This window comes from Pan paniscus, chromosome 2, assembly GCF_029289425.2.
Source record: "Pan paniscus chromosome 2, NHGRI_mPanPan1-v2.0_pri, whole genome shotgun sequence".
In the NCBI taxonomy this organism is placed as follows: domain Eukaryota; kingdom Metazoa; phylum Chordata; class Mammalia; order Primates; family Hominidae; genus Pan; species Pan paniscus.
In genome coordinates this window covers 131,549,263-131,565,373 of record NC_085926.1, presented here as the reverse complement: position 1 = coordinate 131,565,373, position 16,111 = coordinate 131,549,263, and the positions used below count along the sequence as shown (strand labels likewise).

The 16,111-nt window shown below is 36.8% G+C and overlaps 1 protein-coding gene across 4 annotated transcripts in view; it reads left to right on the top strand.

Moving 5' to 3' along the window:
- The window catches only part of TOPBP1 (DNA topoisomerase II binding protein 1), a 62,031-nt gene that overhangs the window by 43,039 nt on the left and 2,881 nt on the right, over positions 1 to 16,111 (top strand). For all 4 annotated transcript variants that reach the window (XM_055110477.2, XM_034957422.3, XM_034957423.3 and 1 more), the window contains exons 21-27: positions 1,076 to 1,296; positions 2,188 to 2,354; positions 2,589 to 2,700; positions 6,991 to 7,154; positions 8,505 to 8,642; positions 10,684 to 10,773; positions 10,949 to 11,110. In XM_055110477.2, coding sequence (XP_054966452.1) covers positions 1,076 to 1,296; positions 2,188 to 2,354; positions 2,589 to 2,700; positions 6,991 to 7,154; positions 8,505 to 8,642; positions 10,684 to 10,773; positions 10,949 to 11,110 — 1,054 coding nt within the window. The remainder of the gene's footprint in view (positions 1 to 1,075; positions 1,297 to 2,187; positions 2,355 to 2,588; positions 2,701 to 6,990; positions 7,155 to 8,504; positions 8,643 to 10,683; positions 10,774 to 10,948; positions 11,111 to 16,111) is intronic.

Sequence of the window (16,111 nt, the reverse complement as noted above, 5' to 3'; positions counted from 1 at the left end):
ATGTGACTTAAGCTCAGTTGCATAACTTCATCTTTTTCGTGATAGAAGAAAAAAATCTATAATTGTGTGATAAGAATTATGGGACTTGTATTTTCAGTTGACTAATTGAATTAAGTATAAGATAAACTAGCATTTATCTTATGCTAACTGTATTACATGAGGCAGTTCATTATCTCAGTACTGAGTAAAGTAGCTTTTTAATATGCTTCAGATCATGTTTTATCATTATAGAGAACCTACATCCTGTACCAAATCAGAGTAAATAAATATAGTGTGAGAATAAAAGGCTATATTCTTTATTTTTGAAGCAAAGGAACTATTTGGGGGTTCCTTTGGTAAATTGTTTTATGGGTTTTGGTGTTTTGTTTTGTTTTTTGTTTTTTGTTTTTTTTTTTTTTGCTTCTCCACAGTGTAAGTTTTATGGTAAATTATTTTTACTAAGAATGAATGAATGAGTGAATATAAAGAAAATTATAGGACTTCTATTTACTGTCACGTGGAATCATTACAATCGCACCATAAAATGCACTTCCCTGTAATTCAGCATATTGCTGTTCCACCATAGACTCTGGAAAGTGGTTACCAATAGCCAAAAGGCCCTTCTGATAAGGCAGCCTTTACAGCAAGCCTCCCATGTAATCATAGTGCTTATAATTTCAAGTAATTAAAAAATATAACTACTGTTAAGTAAAGTAACCATAGTGTTTGAAACATTACCCTGTTTCCCTAACCTGTATAATTAAGGAAAATCACATTTTTAAATGTACCAATTACTTTAGTATTTTTAAAAAATTTCTTGACACTGTTGAATTTCTCCTTTGAAGTTTTAGTTCCGTAGACATGTAGTCAAAATATGTGTTCCTAGCTAAAACAGATAACTTTTCTGGAAGAAACCTTAAACCTTTAAAAAAAAAAAAATGTCCCTAGGTTCATTTATTTAATATTTTTAATGCATACTGTGTGCTAGATGGTGGGCATATAAAGGTGAGCCACAACTTTTATGGTCTAACTTATGGATTTAATGAGTTTGGATTTGTTATTGCTGTTTATTTAAACTGTCACTTTTATTCCTTAGGCAGTCTCGTCAAACAGTACCTGATGTCAACACAGAGCCTTCCCAAAATGAACAGATTATTTGGGATGATCCTACAGCAAGGGAGGAGAGAGCAAGGCTTGCCAGCAATTTGCAGTGGCCTAGTTGTCCCACACAATACTCTGAGCTTCAGGTTGACATTCAAAACTTGGAGGATTCTCCTTTTCAAAAGCCTTTACATGATTCAGAAATTGCTAAACAGGGTAACAAGAAAGAAATCTTTGCATTTGTTTGTATTGTACATGTTGACCTCTTGAAAATAAACAGATGAGCATGTTGTAGTTCTCTGATCTGAATGTGCAAACAAAAAAAACTTAGTAGATATTTCTGGTTTTGGTTTAAACTTGAGCCAGAAAAATAATTTGTAAATTGAGGTACTTTATCAGTAAATTGAAAAACATTTTCATAAATTTGGAAATTTAGAATTGGGCGTTTTTTTTCTAGACATGGTGTCTACCATTGTTCTTTTATTCTAGCTAACCCTTTTTGTGTTTGTGGAGTTAATGCTTGGTTTTTCTTCCTATCATCTTATTTTCATTTAAGTCTTTTGAATTCTGCCTAGCACATACCTACATTTGTTCTTTGGATTGTATGAGTTTCTTTCTGAATTCTCCTATTTTTTTTCTTCCTTGAGCTTTACCTTGAAAACAAAATTTTCCTATCTCTCATCTTTTTTCTTCCTTTTCTTCTTTTTCACATTGCATGATGACCTCCCTACATTAGATATATAGATTTATCTCTGCTTCTGCTTTTCTCCAAGTGTAGAATTGCTCTCATGTTACAAATTTGGGTTACACTTAACAATGAAAACTTGGTATTTAAAGAAAATGTTGGGAGAAGCCCACAGATAACACACTTGCTGTGTTTAATGCTAATAAATTGCATTTTTTCTTTATTATTATTATTATTGTCACATGCAGATGGGATGCATTTATTTATAAGTTCTAGGGATAGGATACTTTTTTGCCTGTACTTTTTACATTCCAGAGTTTGTGCTTGACTTCATCTTGACTAAGACAGATGAGAATATTTCCTAGAATTTGTTTTTAGTCTTATTTGGATCCTGTCACACTGCAGCATTTTATTGTCCTCAGCTGTCTGTGATCCTGGAAACATACGTGTGACTGAAGCTCCCAAACACCCAATCTCTGAAGAACTGGAAACTCCCATAAAAGATAGCCACCTGATCCCTACGCCTCAAGCCCCCAGTATTGCCTTTCCACTCGCCAACCCCCCTGTGGCTCCGCACCCTAGAGAAAAGGTTTGTTGATCCTTGATATGGTGATACAGCTTTTGCATACTGCTGTTAGGCTGTATTAGAAATTTGTTGATGTCAATATCAAGGCTTCATCAAATGTTGAAAACTATTTTTTGCATTGTATTATTATTTGTATATTTCATAACTTAGAAGACTGAGTAAAATATCGCTGTAAAAGAACTGTGTATCTGATCATTTTTAATGTTAATTTTTTCTAAAATAAAACTTTCATTCCAGATTATAATGATAGAGGAGACTCATGAAGAATTAAAAAAACAGTACATATTTCAGTTATCATCTCTGAATCCTCAAGAACGTATTGACTATTGTCATCTGATTGAGAAACTAGGTACCAGTATTTTACTTAAATCAAAAATGTCCCATATAATAACCATATTTGGAAGTCAAATGTAGTCAATATTAATATCATTTGTAAAGTCTAGAAGTAGAGGAAAAGAACATGGGTAACTTGTCTAAGGCTATACATTGAGTCAGCATTGGAACTTTGATTTTAAAAAGCTCTAAAGTCAGTAGGTCATGGGATTTAAAATTCAAATGGAATCTAGCAGTTGAGGTTTAAGAATCTTCTGTGCTATTTGACTATTCATTCACTAATGAAGCTTTAAAGACTTACTATATAAATAAAACCACATTTTAATGAACTTGAAAGGTTAATAATATCTAGAGAGGAGCTCCCTCTTGTTTTTTTGTTTGTTTGTTTGTTTCCAGTTAGAAACAGTGTGGAGGCCGGGCACGGTGGCTCGTGCCTGTAATCTCAGCACTTTGGGAGGCTGAGGTGGGCGGATCACCTGGGGTCAGGAGTTTAAGACTAGGCTGGCCAACATGGTGAAACCCTGTCTCTACTAAAAATACAAAAAATTTGCCAGACATAGTGGCACATGCCTGTGATCCTAGTTACTCAGGAGGCTGAGGCAAGAGAATCGCTTGAACCTGGGAGGCGGAGGTTGCAATGAGCCAAGATAGCGCCACTGTACTCCAGGCTGGGTGACAAAGCAAGACTCTGTCTCAAAACAAAAAAGAAAAGGGGAAAGAAAGAATTCAGTGTGGAAGAGAGCTCCTTCTTATGTAACATTATTCTTATTCCACTTGTTGTCAGGCTCTCCACCTGACATCATTCTAGAAGTAGCATAGTAAAAGAGCAATCTGGTATGCTAGAGCAGCACTGTCCAATAGAAACAGAATGTGAACCACATAGGTCATTTTAAATTCTCTAGTAGCTGCATTTTAAAAACTAAAAAGAGGCTGGGTGCATTGGCTCACACCTGTAATCCCAGACTTTGGGGGACTGAGGTAGGAGGATTGCTTGAGCCTAGGAATTCAAGACCAGCCTGGGCAACATAGTGAGACCCCATCTCAAAAATAAAAAGTAAAATGAAACAAGTGAAATGAACTTTAAACATATATTTATCATTCAATATGTGATCAGATAAAATATCAGTGAGTTTTTTTTATATAAAGTAAAAATCTAGTGTGTATTTTACTTACAGCACATCTCAGTTTGGACTAACTTCAGGTGTTTGATAAGCACACTTCAGGTGTTTGATAGCCACAGATTACTAGTGGTACTCTGTTGAACAAAGCAGCTCTATAGAGTTAGGAAAAGTATAGTAAGAGAAGTTAATCTGGCAGCTCAGCATGGAAAGAGAAAACATTAAGAAATATTGGTGAGTTTTTTTTTGTTTTTGTTTTGAGACAGAGTCTTGCTCTGTCTCCCAGGCTTGAGTGCCATGGCACAATCTCAGCTCACTGCAACCTCTGCCTCCTGGGCTCAAGCAATTCTCCTGCGGCAGCTTCCCAAGTAACTGGGATTACAGGTGTGCGCCACCATGTGTGGCTAATTTTGTATTTTTAGTAAAGACAGGGTTTCACCATGTTGGCCAGGCTGGTCTTGAACTGCTGACCTCAGGTGATCCACCTACCTTGGCCTCCCAAAGTGCTGGGATTACAGGCATGAGCCACCGCGCCTGGCCAAAATAATGGTCCTTAATAGTGGCCCTGAAGTATCAGGAAAAGATTAAATGTTATTTAATGCTGTCTTTTTAAGAATGTGGAGAACTGTGATATGCTTTTTTTAAAAAAAAAAAAAAAAAGATTTATGTCAAATACAGTTGTATACTTGGAAAAACTTTCTCTTTTTTTTTTTGCAGGTGAAGCTCACAGCTTTATTTTTTTTATTTTATTATTATTATTATTATTATTATACTCTAAGTTCTAGGGTACATGTGTACAATCTGCAGGTTTGTTACATTTGTATCCATGTGCCATGTTGGTATGCTGCACCCATTAACTTGTCATTTACATTAGGTATATCTCCTAATGCTATCCCTCCCCCCTTTCTCCACCCCAGGACAGGCCCCGGTGTGGAAAAACTGTTTCTTCTTAGAAACTTTACTCATACAAAACACTTTGTTTCCCAGTTCCCTGATAACTTAGGTGAGGTTATAAGTCAGAATTGCTAAGCTTTACCCAGAACTCATGAAAAAGAAAGGCTTCAAGTGTCAGTCTCCTATAGATTTTTCCATCTCTGCAAACTTTGGGGAAGAGTGACAGCAATTAGCAGAGAATTGATCTAGAAGAGGGCAGGAAGCAGAGGCAGATGAGTACAGATTATGTTGGAATTCAGAGTCTTGTAACTCTAGAGGTTTTCCAATATTAGAATGCAAAGAGACATTATAGTAGATATTATGCCCAATCCTTCATTTTATAAATGAAGCAACTGTGGCCAACTGATATATATGTATATAAATCAGTCTATTATGTTGTCTGGGTCACAGAATAAGTTTGTTATGTAGAATTGGAAATTGATGTTTATATATTAATATGGAATTTTACCTTCTTGTCTTTTTGTCACTCTGTGATCCTGGGCAAGGTGCTCTACCAGTTTTCATGTGCATAAATGCAGATAATAATAGTAACCTTCCTTCATATGGTTGTGAGAATTAAATGAGTTAGTAATCTGGAGCACTTTAAGTAGTTCCTGGCATAAAGTAAATGCTCAGAAGGTGTTGCTGCTATTATTATTAGAGTCATCTTAAATCATGAGTTTGAATGTTTTGTTAAAATCTTAGAAAGTCCTTGATATGGCCAGGTGTGGTGGCTCACACCTGTAATCCCAGAACTTTGGGAGGCTGAGGTGGGCAGATCATGAGGTCAGGAGTTCAAGACCAGCCTGGCAAACATGGTGAAACCCCGTCTCTACTAAAAATAGAAAAATTAGCCAGGTGTGGTGGCGGGCACCTGTAATCCCAGCTACTCAGAAGGCTGAGGCAGAGAATTGCTTGAACCCGGGAAGCAGAGGTTGCAGTGAGTCGAGATCGCGCCACTACACTCCTGCACTCCAGCCTGGGTGACAGAGTGAGACTCCGTCTCAAAAAAAAAAAAAAAAAAAGTCCTTGATATAACTAACTCTGCCCAACCAGTGGTCAAGTTAACCTCTAAGCTATAAATCAACAGCCATGCTTTACATAAGCTTATGTTTACTTATGCCTTCTTCTTTCCTCAAAGTCAGGCTTCATGCATTTATATCTGAGAAGAGGTTCGATTATTGCTTTTTCCCACCTGCTGCTTCATCTCTTATTTATCTGTGTGTGTTTTCTTCCCAAGCTTCTCTGTTGGTCTGCCGACCTTATTTCCACTCACAAAAAATTTCCTCCTGTTTTAAAGTCTGCAGATGCCCCTATCTTACTTCCATCTCCCTGGTTACCCATATTCGGTGCTTGAAAACTGCTTTGGTAATTGAGACTTAAGAGTCATAACCAACTACAGCGTGTGGCTCATGTTTATGTTCTATTTCTTTTTGTATCCTAATTATAACAATCCAAGTGAAGACAAACAGGAAAAATTGAACAAGGATTTAGTACTGAGACAGCAAAGAATCTTTGTTAATACTATTAGATCTGATAATGGCATTATGGCTGTTTAAGAAAATTTCCATATATTCTAGAGATGCATACTGAAATACTTAGGGGTCAGTAACATGGTATCTAGAATTTGCTTTAAAATAGTTAAGCAGGGCCAGGCATGGTGGCTCACGCCTGTAATCCCAGCACTTCGGGAGGCTGAGGCAGGTGGATCATTAGAGGTCAGGAGTTCAAGACCAGCCTGGCCAACATGGTGAAACCCTGTGTTTACTAAAAATACAAAAATTAGCCAGGCCATAGTGGTGTGTGCCTGTAATCCCAGCTACTCGCAAGGCTGAGGGAGGAGAATCGCTTGAGCTGGAGGTTGTGGTGAGCCAAGATCATGCCACTGCACTCCAGTCTGGGTGACAGAGTGAGAACCTGTCTCAAAAAAATTAAAATTAAAACAGAATAAAATTAAGTAGTTAAGCAAAAAAAGGTGGCAGAATTTGGATAATTTTAGAATATAGGTAGCTAGTATATGTGTGGGGGTTCATTTTACTATTTTATTTACTTTTGTATTTAAAATGTTCATAATAAACATTTTAATACATATATATGTATATAAAGTAAAATAATTCTAAGTAAGTCAAGTTTTTTTGGTTTAAATGGTTTGGGGCATTTTATTTATAAATAATTTCTATGCATAGTTGAGATTACATTTTTCCTAGAAAGAAGTTGGGAATCAATAAAGTACAATCCATTTTTCTCTGCTTAAGGTGGATTGGTGATAGAAAAGCAGTGCTTTGATCCCACCTGTACACACATTGTTGTGGGACATCCACTTCGAAACGAGAAGTATTTAGCCTCAGTGGCAGCTGGGAAGTGGGTGCTTCATCGCTCCTACCTTGAAGCCTGCAGGACTGCTGGACACTTCGTGCAGGTGTGTGTTCAGATTTGTGGAAGTTTATTTTTCTTTAAAAGCAAGTGTCCACCGGGTGCAGTGGCTCACGCCTGTTATCCTAGCACTTTGGGAGGCCGAGGTGGGTGGATCACCTGAGATCAGGAGTTCGAGACGTGCCTGGCCAACATGGTGAAACCCTCTCTACTAAAACTACAAAGATTAGCCAGGCATGGTGGTGAGTGCCTGTAATCCCAGTTACTCAGGAGGCTGAGGCAGGAGAATCACTTGAACCCAGAAGGCAGAGGTTGCAGTGAGCCGAGATCATGCCATTGTACTCCAGCCTGGGCCACAAGAGTGAGACCCTATCTAAAAAAAAAAAAAAAGTAAGTGTTGGCTGGCAGTGGCTGGCTCATGCCACTTTCAGCACTTTGGGAGGATGGCTTGAACCTAGGAGTTCAAGACCAGCCTGGACAACATAGCAAGACTCCATCTCTAGAAAAAATAAAAACAGTTAGCTGGGCATGGTGGTTCCCATCTGTAGTCCCAGCTACCTAGGAGGCTGAAGTGGGAGGATTGCTTGAGCCCAGGAGGTCAAATCAAGACCCTGTCTCTAAAGAAAGAAACAGACAAATTTATTTATTTACTTAAAAAAGTAAATCTCAGATTTCATCACATTTGCTGACTGCTCGTAAAATTGAAATAACCAAATATGGCCAGTTAGAGTATACCAACTTTTTCAATAACAAAGCCAAACAACAAAACTTCGCAGAGCCAGGTTCACCTTTAATCACTTTTTAAATGATTTAATTTGAATGTTAGTGTTGTTTTTAATTGAAATAACATTTTCTTAGAAAGATTCAAGATTATCCCATTGTAAGCTTTCATCTTTACTACTAGCCTATTAAACAAATTACTTGAAGTATTTTGGTTCCTAATTTGTCATCACATGTAGGTTCAAAAACCATGTAGTTTTTGAAGCTTCCTATCAGGGTCCCTTAGGGATTTCTTCTATAGACAGATAATCAAGTTATCAGTACATACCTCCTCTGAGACTGTGCCCTTTTATGAAGTTAGTCTTACAGCAGGTGAAATTTGTCCATCTGAATATTACCAGTTGCCAAGATATAGCTATCATTTTGTTTCTTAAAAATGTATGTGGTATTTTTCTGATTTCTAATTAAAAGCCAAATATACTTGACTCTTATATGAAACTAATCTACATTTCCTCCATGCTCATAAAACAATATTTACTTAGTACTGTCTGTATTTTTAACAATTAAATGTATAGCTTTAACAGTTATTAGACTTTGGGCTCCTTGAGGAGCCCTGTATGTTGCACAGTGGCTCCCCAGACTGTAACAACTCAGGTTTGTTGGACAAATTCTCTAGGAAGAAGACTATGAATGGGGAAGTAGTTCCATACTTGATGTTTTGACTGGAATCAATGTACAGCAACGAAGACTAGCACTTGCAGCAATGAGATGGAGAAAAAAAATCCAGCAAAGACAAGAATCTGGCATTGTTGAGGTATTAAAACATAATTATATAGGTAATACAAATAGCATTCAATATTGTGACTCTTTCACATTTTTTTTAAAAGAGAATGTGCTTGAGGAAATAATGATTCTACTTGTCTTTTTTCCCCAAATTTTTGATGGCTCTTTTAAAAATAATTTATATGTAAAATGTGGCCCATATTGCATTTCTTCCAAAGAATCTTTTCAGCATCTAATGGCAGGGGTTCTTGACCTGAGTCCACAGACCTTCTCAAAGGAATTTGTAGATCAAATCTGGGAAGGCCATGTACTTTGCATGGGGAGAAAAATACATCCTTATTTTTACTAACCTCTAATTGAAAATTAGCACTTCCGGTCTTTTTTTTTTTTTTTTTTTTTAATTTTAATCAGCCTACATCATGCTTTGAGAAAACTAGCACTTCCTTTAATGAAAGGTCTAGGCAACAAATCACAACACTAGCAACTGTACCCGTAATTTTGCACTAACAGAAATCACGTTTCTGTTTTGCATTGTAATTGCAAGCATCTTGAAATACTGTTTGTGTTCATCAGTACTTTAGTTATTTATATTATTTGTTAACTGTTGATTTATCAAGAGAAACTATTAGGCCACATGTTCATGTTTCATAGTTCAGGAACACAAGTCAAAGACAAACTTCTGTGTATTAATGATTCAGTCCAAAGAAATTCTTTATATTCCAAAATCACTTTGCACTCTGAAACATAATAGCACTCTTCATCTCAGAATCTTTCATGGAATCATAACTTCTGTAGAAATCAGCATGTCCTTTCTGTTTTGGTTCAGCCACAGCAAACAGAGAGCTGCAACCCCAGGGATATAACGAATGCTCCCACAATATGAAATCACAGACACTTGGCCAGAAGACCACATATCTGAGGTTTTGTCAAAGCACTGGAAGCCATATTAGTTATTGTCTGCTACTTTAATATAAAGCACATCTATAATTACACAACAAATTTGTTTTTAATATTTTGATAACTTTCAATAAAATGGCTTCCTTTTGTAATCCTTTATATTTTAATTTTAACATTTTCTAAAAATCACCCATAAGGTTTGGGAATTATATCTCAATACAGCTATTATTTAGAGTAGTCTAATGACCAGACTGCCAAAGGGATCCATGGCTTACAAAAAGGTTAATTGTATTAGTTCGTTCTCATGCTGCTATGAAGAAACACCTGAGACTGGGTCATTTATAAAGGAAAGAGGTTTAATTGACTCACAGTTCCACATGGCTACAGAGGCCTCAGGAAGCTTACAGTCATGTAAGAAGCAAACACGTCCTTCTTCACATGGTGGCAGGAGAGAGAAGTGCAGAGCAAAGTGGGGAAAAACCCCTTATAAAACCATCAGATCTCCTGAGAACTCACTATCAGGAGAACAGCATGAGGGAACCGCCCCCACCATCTGATCACCTCCCACGAGGTCCCTCCCCCAACACTTGGAGACTATCATTCGGATTACAATTCAAGATGAGATTTTGGGTGGGGACACAGCCAAACCATTATCAGAACCCCTGAGTTAAATAGTCTTTCATGTTGTATTCTAAGTTCTCTGATATCTCCAAATCCTTATTAGCCATGATACCCTCTCTTTTAGAGTAATTCCACTGGCTTTTGTTAGTTGTTATTCCCTTCCTAAATATTTTATGTTTCCAGTTTGTAAACATTTTTAAGAGAAGTGAAACGCAGGCTTCATCTAACCTAAGGAGCTCTGCTTGAAGCTCTTCCCTTGATTAATCAAAAGAAAAAAATACTAGAAAAGACTAAACATCAATCACACTGCTTTGTTTTAATGTTACCTAATCATTAATGGTTTTTCATTCCTCACGTATTTCTTGATGGCCTACTATGTGCCAGATACCATGGATTCACGTTTCAGTGTTCTGACCAGAGATAATTATACTGTGGCAAAAGTAAAGTTTATAAGATTTATTGACAAAACTAAGTCTACAGATAAAATCATGCATTATCTGTATTATTTTGTTATTTTCCGAATGATTTCACCACTGATTATTTTTTATTTGTAGGGAGCATTTAGTGGGTGGAAGGTTATTTTACATGTGGATCAGTCTCGAGAAGCAGGCTTCAAACGCCTTCTTCAGTCAGGAGGAGCAAAGGTTTGTATCAAATTAATTTACTGACCTTTTTACATGAATAATCATCTAACCAAGATTGCTATGATGAGTTCTTCATTTTCTCTACTTTTTGAAATGGTAATCCTTAAGTACACATTATACAGCTGAACTACTTTGGAATACTGGTAGATTGTGATACTACTTGTTTTTTCATTAGGTGCTACCTGGTCATTCTGTACCTTTATTTAAAGAGGCCACACATCTTTTTTCTGACTTGAATAAACTGAAACCAGATGACTCAGGAGTTAATATAGCAGAAGCTGCTGCCCAGAACGTGTACTGCTTGAGAACAGAATACATTGCTGATTATCTCATGCAGGTTTGTGAGATTCTATCCTTGACCTCCTCATTACCAGAGATACGTTTATATGCATAGATAAGTAACTGCACAACAAAACCTTCAGCTCATGATTAGTAGAAGATTAGTCTACTGTTATTCTCCTCTATTCCAGCCCTTTCAGTTTTATTCTATTTGTGTTTTTTATTATAATGAACATATTATGTAAACATTTAGCTTGGAAGTTAAATATGAGAAGAGTATAAAAATCTAGGTACCTCTAAAGGCTTTAAAAATACCCTTTAAAATGTTGGAATATAAAGCAGAAATCGATTCCAGGAGTCCAAGGAGAAACATTTATCCAAAGGTCCTTTAGTTTTCTTGACTGTTTGCTTTCATGTACATTAAATACCTATGTTAGACACTGTGGTAAATTTAAGCATTTGCTATATGGTGGGCTTAATACTCTCATATTCAGAATTGGCCTGTGTTGTGTAATTTGAATGGGGTAAGAAAAATCTTCTGACCCCAGAGTGCCCAAAAGGCCATCAGGAGTCAGCAGGCATGACACATAATCATAAGGATTAGATTTCATAATCATAATCTATGAAGGATTTCAACTGGGATGATACAGAAATAAGGGGAGGCCAACACTCAAAGTCAGCTTTGTGATTTTGCTGCTGTGCTTGGAGATTGCTCAGGATTTAATAGAATGCCTAAAACACAAATGTGAAGCCGTTATAGAGCAGAGGGCATACTGATTAGTATCCACGATTTTATCTAAGGTTTTCACTCAACGTGATGTTTTTGACATTCATTCAAGTTGTAGTGTATACCAGTAGTTCATTCCTTTTTATTGCTGAGTAGTATTTCTTTGTCTGAATATACCATAGTTTATTCATTTTCCTATTGATGGACCCTTGGACTCCTGGAATCAGAAATGTTCCAATAAGCACTTCCCTTGAGCATCACATCAGTGCTCAAAAGTTTAGGATTTTGTACCATTTCTAACTTTTGGATTTGAGATGCTCAATCTGTACATTATTGGTGGGAAGTGTAAAATGGTAAAAATCCCTTTGGCAAAAGGCCTGGCAGCTTCTTAAAAAACGAAATATTTACTTATTCTGTTACACAGCAATTCTGTCCTATTTACCCAGGAAAAATGAAAAAATATGTCCATAAAAAAGCCTGTATATTTTTAGTAGCTGTTTGTCATCTTGGTTATCATTAGTAAAGCTACTAAAAATATACAGGGATTTTTACCATTTTACACTTTCCACCAATAATATACAGATTGAGCATCCCAAATCCAAAAGTTAGAAATGGTACAAAATCCTAAACATTTCTGATTTCTGGGTTTCGGTTGCTCAACCAGTAAATATAAATATTCCAAAATCTGAAATACTTCTGATTCTAAGCACTTCAGATAAGGGATACTCAATCTGTGTAAGCCTTCTGGTTATTCCATATTTTGCCAACATTTAGTGTTGACAGTCATTTGATTTTTAGCCATGTGGTAGGTTTATAGTGGGAGCACATTGTAATTTGTACAGAGTGTTTGTAATTTGTATTTCCCTGATGACTAATGACATCGAGCACTTTTTCTTTCATGGTCTCTTTGTTTGTTTGTTTGTTGGTGTGTGTGTGTGTATTTAATATTTTTTCTAAAAAGTTATTGTTTTAGCTTTTATGTTTAGCTCTATGACCTATTACAAATTAATTTTTCTTAATGCTATGAGGTATGGACTAGGGCTGGTTTTTTTCCATATAGATATCTAGGTGTTCTAGCACCATTTGTTGAACAGATTTTCCTTTCCCACAAAAGCTTTGGCATGTTGATAAAAAATCAAATGATCGTATTTTTGTGAGTCTCTATTCTGTTTCATTATCTACTTGTTGATACCTTTCCTACTGTGTCTTGATTACTGTAGCTGTACAGCAACTTTTGAAGCTAGTATTAAGACTACAATTTTAGTTGTCTTTTTCAAGGTTATTTAGCTATTCCATGTCCTTTGCATTTCCATATGGACTTTAGACTCAGCTTGTTAGTTTCTACAAAAAAAAAAAAAAAAAAAAAAAGGCCTAGAGTGGTTAAGATTAGGATTGCACTGACTCTATAGACCAACTTGAGGACAGTAAACATCTTTACAGTGTTGAGCATTCTATTCCATAAACCTAGAATGTCTCTATTTAGGTCTTCTTTAATTTCTCTCAGCAACATTTTGTGGTTTTTCAGTAAGGGAACTTGCCTATCTTTTGTTAAATGTATTCCTATTTTGTGATGCTATTGTAAATAAAAATTTCTAGATTTACATTTAGATTTTTTTCTACAATTTGCTGCCAATCCAAAAGAATATAAATTTTGTTTATTATTATTTATTTATTTTGAGGCAAGGTCTCACTCTGTTGCCCAGGCTGGAGTGCAGTGGCGTGATCTTGGCTTACTGCAACCTCTGCCTCCCAGGCCCAAGAGATCCACCTCAGCCTCCCAAGTAGCTAGGACTACAGCCATGTGCCACCATGCCCAGCTAATGTTTTTTTTGGCAGGGGGAAGGGGTAGAGATAGGGTTTCGCCAGGTTGCCCAGGCTGGTCTCAAGCAATCCACCTGCCTTGGCCTCCCAAAGTACTGGGATTACAGGTGTGAGCCACTGTGCCTTGCCTGTCAGTCTTTTATACCCTATGATCTTAATAAAATTCACTTAGTACAATTAGTACCTTAGGCTTTCCTACATAAGCAATCATTTTATCTACAAAGAGATTTGTAGATTTTCCCTTCTTTATGCCTTTTATTTCTTGTTGTCTTATGTGGCTAGGACCTCAAGTATGCTGCTGAATAGAAGTGGTGAGATTGGGCCTCCTTGTCTTTATTCCCTAGCCTAGGTGGAAAGTGTTCAATATTTCACCAGCTATAGGGTCTTCATAGATTTTTTTTCCAGATTGAGGAAGAGTCCTTTTATTCCTAGTTTACTAAGATTTCTTTTTCATCATTAATTGGGGTTAACTTTTATAAAATGTCTTTTTCTACTTCTGTTGGAGTTGTTATAAGGTTTTTCTCTTTCCTTCTATTACTATGGGGAATTGCATACATTTTCAAATGTTAAGTTTCATGTATCAGTCCCACTTGATCACGCCATATTAATCTTTGTATATATTGCTAGATTTAGTTGAGTAAAAATTTTTAAAATTATTTTCAGGGTGGGATATTGGTATGTAATTCTCATTGTTTCGTAATGTTTTTGTCATCTTTTGGTATTAGCGTTCTGCTGGCATCACAAACAAGTTGGGAAGTTTTCCCTTGATTTTCTCGAAGAGTTTGTGTAAGATGCCTCTTTCTTCCTTGAATGTTTGAAGGTCTGGAGTTTTCTTTTTTTTTTTTTTGAGACATGGTCTGGCTCTCTTGCCCACACTGGAGTGCAATGGCATGATCTCAGCTCACTGCAATCTCCACTTCCTGTGCTCAAATGATCCTTCCACCTCAGCCTCCCGGGTAGCTGGGACTACAAGCGCACGCCACCAGTCTTAGCTAATTTTTGTATTTTTGGTAGAGACGGGGTTTCACCATGCTGGGCTCAAGTGATCCCCTCGGCTTCCCAAAGTCCTAGGATTATAGGCATGAGCCACCTGGACTGGAGTTTTCTTTTTTTGTTTGTTTATTTTTTAGATGGAGTCTTGCTCTGTCGCCCAGCCTGGAGTGCAGTGGGGCAATATCAGCTCACTGCAACCTCCACCTCCTAGGTTCAAGTGATTCTCCTGCCTCAGTCTCCCAAGTAGTTGGGATTACAGGCATGAGCCAACACACCTGGCTAATTTTTGTATTTTTAGTAGAAACGGGGTTTTAACCATGTTGTCCAGGCTGACCTCAGGCTGACCTCAGGTGATCTGCCCACCTTGGCCTCCCAAAGTGCTGAGATTACAGGCGTGAGCCACTGCACCCGGCCTGGAGTTTTCTTTATATGTGGTTTTTTGTAACGAATTTTCTTTACTAGATAACAGCGCTTTTCCTATTTTCTGTTTCATTTTATGTCAGTTTTTAATAACTGGTGTTTTTCAAATAATATATCCATTTCATCTTATCAAATTTGTTGGCATAAAGTTCTTCATAATATTCTTATTATCCTTTTAGTGTAATAAGTTACACTAAAACTGGGCACGGTAGCACACGCCTGTAATCTCAACCGTTTAGGAGGCTGAGGTGGGCAGATCACTTGAGGTCAGGGGTTCGAGACCAGCCTGGCCAACATAGCGAAACCCTGTCTCTACTAAAAATACAAAAAAATTAGCGGGGTATGGTGGCGTGTGCCTGTAGTCCCAGCCACTCGGGAGGCTGAGGCAGGAGAATCTCTTGAACCTGGGAGGCAGAGGTTGCAGTGAGACGAGATCACGCCACTGCACTCCAGCCTGGGCAACAGAGCAAGACTCTGTTTCAAAATAAATAAATAAATAAATAAGTTTATTCCTGATATTGTCAACTTGTGTTCATTTATAACTGGCTTATTTAGGAGTCTGTTGTTTAGTTCCTAAATATAAGAGGATTTTTTTTTTCTATCTTTTTAATTTGTGATTGCCCATTGAATTCCATTGTAATCACAGAACATACTCTATAATTTTAATTCTTTTAAAGTTATTGAGACTTGTTTTATCGCCCAGCTTCATCTATCTTAATGAACATATCATATATGTGAAAGATTTTATATTCTGCAGCTGTTGGGTGTTGTGTTCTGAAAATATCAAATAGGTTAATATGGTTGATAATGTTGATCAGATTTTCTGTGTGTGTGGGTTTTTTTGTTTGTTTAGTTATATCAATTACTGATACTAAAATCTCCAGCTGTTTGTGGAATTGTCTGTTTTTTCTCTTTAATTTTGTCAGCTTTTACCCCATTTATTTCAAACTTTGTTGCTAGTTGTTTACTCATATATAATTTCTGTGATTTTCACATATTGATCCTTTGTTATAACACATATCTCTGGGCTTACTCCGCCTTGAATGTACATTATCTGAGGTTAATATAGCCTTTTCCTGTTTATTCTGTGTCATGATA